The 3,470-nt window shown below is 37.7% G+C and overlaps 1 protein-coding gene across 1 annotated transcript; it reads right to left on the bottom strand.

Annotated features, from left to right (window-relative positions):
* Positions 1-488: 488 nt before the first annotated feature.
* On the bottom strand, positions 489-968 carry LOC114672144 (olfactory receptor 52E8). Its single transcript, XM_028832908.2, has one exon. It carries the CDS (start codon positions 966-968, stop codon positions 489-491), a length of 480 nt encoding a protein of 159 aa, XP_028688741.2.
* Positions 969-3,470: the final 2,502 nt, after the last annotated feature.

Genomic DNA, 3,470 nt, shown 5'->3' with positions numbered 1-3,470 from the left:
TGAACATATGAACACAAACACATACACACACCACATTTTCTAAATGATTACAACTATTTATCCAGAGACAAAAAGACAAGGCAAACCCAGCAAAAACATTAAAACAAACAAATGGATATATTTTGTGATTGCGACATTTCACTGAAGGTGACTGTGAAATAGTATTTATCTACCAATACACTCATAATTATTTTATGATTATGAAATAATTATGAAACATTATTTCATGATTTTTATATTATCTCATAATTATGAAATATCTCACTTTCTCTCTACCCAAATTCCCTGGTGTCTCTTCTCTCCTCCCTAGTGGCTGCTTCATCATGAATGCTAAGAGAGACCCTCCAAACTCCAACTGGTTAGTGATCTGTCTTGAAGAAAATCCTCAGCACTCTCTCCCTAATATGTTTGCTTCTGACCCCATAGATTACAGGATTGAGGGCAGGAGGAACAACCATGTATAGATTAGCCAAGAAAATGTGGATATATTAGGGAATATCATGGCCAAAACGGTGTGTAAAGAAAGAGAAAAATGCTGGTGTAAAAAAGGCTAAGATAACACCAATGTGAGAGCCACAAGTTTTGAGAGCTTTGAGTCCAGCTTCCCAGGAGGGCAGGCAGAAGACAGCATAGAGGATCCTGACATAGAAGAGAATAACAAGGAACACATCCAATAACAAGAGAGAAATGCTGCCAAGACCAAACATAATGTTGACTTTGATGCTGGCACAGGCCAGATGAGCAATGCCCATGTGCTCACAGTAAGTATGAGGAATGATACAATGTCCACAGAAGGGCAACCTTAAGAGGAGAAACACCAGTGGAACGACCATGTACAAGCTCCTCAGGACAGCAATGCCTGCAATGAGGCTGATGATTTTGCTAGTGAGGATCATGGTGTACTGAAGAGGTTTGCAAATGGCAATGTAGCAGTCAAAGGCCAGGGCCACCAACACGATGCTCTCCATGACAGGGAAGAAATGGACGAAGAACATCTGAGAAAGGCAGCCTCCAAAAGATATTTCCTTTATATTAAACCAGAAGATGCCCAGCATTTTGGGGATGGTGGCTGTAGACAAGCCCAGGTCAATGGAATCCAGCATGTCCAGGAAGTAGTACATAGGCCCATGGAGACTCTGCTCAGTCTGGATCACAAACAAGATAGCAGCATTTCTCAGGAGTGCAACAAGATACACAAAGAAGAAAAGGACTCCAATCCATATGTGCACATCTTCTAGCCCTGGAATACCCAGCAGTAGGAATGAAGAAGGATGGAACTGGGTGTAGGCATTCTTTCTGTCACAAAAATCTGTTGTGCATATCAGTGACAATTATTGACTTTCCATTAGTGATTCTTGCTCCACTTCTCACTTTGTCCTGACTCCTGCTAAAAACAAACAAACAAACAAACAAACAAACAAACAAAAAACAAACAAACCAGTATTGTGCTCTTTTTGATTCCTCTCTGAAAAAGAGTAAAATACCTCTTATTCTTCTAGGCTCATATCAGCATGAAACAGAACCAATAATTAAATCAGCTTTACCTGATTGCCACTTTTCCTACCAGAATTTATTACACATGAGGAACAAAGTCAGGGAGAAATATCTATGTGCCTGATAGAAATTTATAATGAAGAGTTTATGCAGAAACTAATTTTTAAAATAAGGTTTCAGAATCTATGAATCTGATAGTTTTATGCCTATTTTTCTTAACTTTCAGGCTGATTTTTTTTTATTTGTAATCTCTGTTAATCCCTTTCTAGAGATCCTTCTAACAATAAAGTTTATATTTATGCACTGAGTGTGTGTTTGTGTGTGTCTATGCATTTCTACATGAGTTGTAGAGTACTAGTGGATTTACTTTTAGAGCAAAGAGGAAAAACCTGTATTTACATATATATGTAATTTTTTTGTTATTATACTTTAAGTTTTGGGGTACATGTGCAGAACGTGCAGGTTTGTTACATAGGTAAACATGTACCATGGTGGTTTGCTGCACCCATCAACCCATCATCTACATTAGGTATTTCTCCTAATGCTATCCCTCCCTAGTCCCCTTCCCCCCAACAGGCCCCAGAGTGTGACGTTCCCCGCCCTGTGTCCATGTGTTCTCACTGTTCAGCCCCCACTTATGAGTGAGAACATGTGTCGTTTGGTTTTCTGTTCCTGTGTTAGTTTGCTGAGGATGATGGTTTCCAGCGTCATCCATGTCCCTGCAAAGGACATTACCTCATCCTTTTTAATGGGTGCATAGTATTCCATGGTGTATATGTGCCACATTTTCTTTATCCAGTGTATCGTTGATGGGCATTTGGGTTGGTAGTCTTTGAAAAGCCTACATTTTTTATATGCCACTTAAAACTTCTCAATTTTAAATATTAAGTTAATAAATTGAAAACAAGATAAGAAAATTTTAATATGATGTTTCAGAAAATAAACAACTTCCTGATCATCACAACTTCTTTTGCAAAAAGAATATTGTATCCAACATTTTTTGAAATTGGGTAAATAAATTTAAAAGAAGATAATTAATGAAACTATTTTGCACTTAAAGCTAAATATGGAATCAAAGATTAATTTAGATAAATACACCATATATAGAACTCATAAAAAACCACATACGTTAAAGAAACTGTAGAGAGAGGGATTTTTTCTTCTAGAGAATTTTAAATATTATCTCAGACTTACATGGACAGGGAGAAGAACTTTATTCTACAATGTATTTCCTACTAATGCTGTTCTCCATCTGGTATGCTAGTGTCTTTATGGAATTTTGCTTTTCATGGCACAGAAAGAAAAAATGTTATATGATTTTGTTTTGTAACACTCTTCCTGTCTATAGAAAAATTCTCAAAAGAAGACATTCATACAGCCAACAGACACATGAAAAAATGCTCATCATCACTGGCCATCAGAGAAATGCAAATCAAAACCACAATGAGATACCATCTCACACCAGTTAGAATGGCGATCATTAAAAAGTCAGGAAACAACAGGTGCTGGAGAGGATGTGGAGAAATAGGAACACTTTTACACTGTTGGTGGGATTGTAAACTAGTTCAACCATTATGGAAAACAGTATGGCGATTCCTCAAGGATCTAGAACTAGATGTACCATATGACCCAGCCATCCCATTACTGGGTATATACCCAAAGGATTATAAATTATGCTGCTATAAAGACACATGCACACGTATGTTTATTGCGGCACTATTCACAATAGCAAAGACTTGGAATCAACCCAAATGTCCATCAGTGACAGACTGGATTAAGAAAATGTGGCACATATACACCATGGAATACTATGCAGCCATCAAAAAGGATGAGTTTGTGTCCTTTGTAGGGACATGGATGCAGCTGGAAACCATCATTCTTAGCAAACTATCACAAGAACAGAAAACCAAACACCGCATGTTCTCACTCATAGGTGGGAACTGAACAATGAGATCACTTGGACTCAGGAAGGGGAA

The sequence above is a fragment of the Macaca mulatta genome, chromosome 14 (genome assembly GCF_049350105.2).
Source record: "Macaca mulatta isolate MMU2019108-1 chromosome 14, T2T-MMU8v2.0, whole genome shotgun sequence".
Lineage (NCBI taxonomy): Eukaryota > Metazoa > Chordata > Mammalia > Primates > Cercopithecidae > Macaca > Macaca mulatta.
The sequence above is the reverse complement of the archived record's forward strand: the minus strand, read 5'-3'. Positions and strand labels throughout refer to the sequence as shown.

Excerpts from the sequence above, each read along its gene's own strand:
- LOC114672144 (XM_028832908.2), bottom strand. The coding sequence starts at position 968 with ATGGAGAGCATCGTGTTGGTGGCCCTGGCCTTTGACTGCTACATTGCC.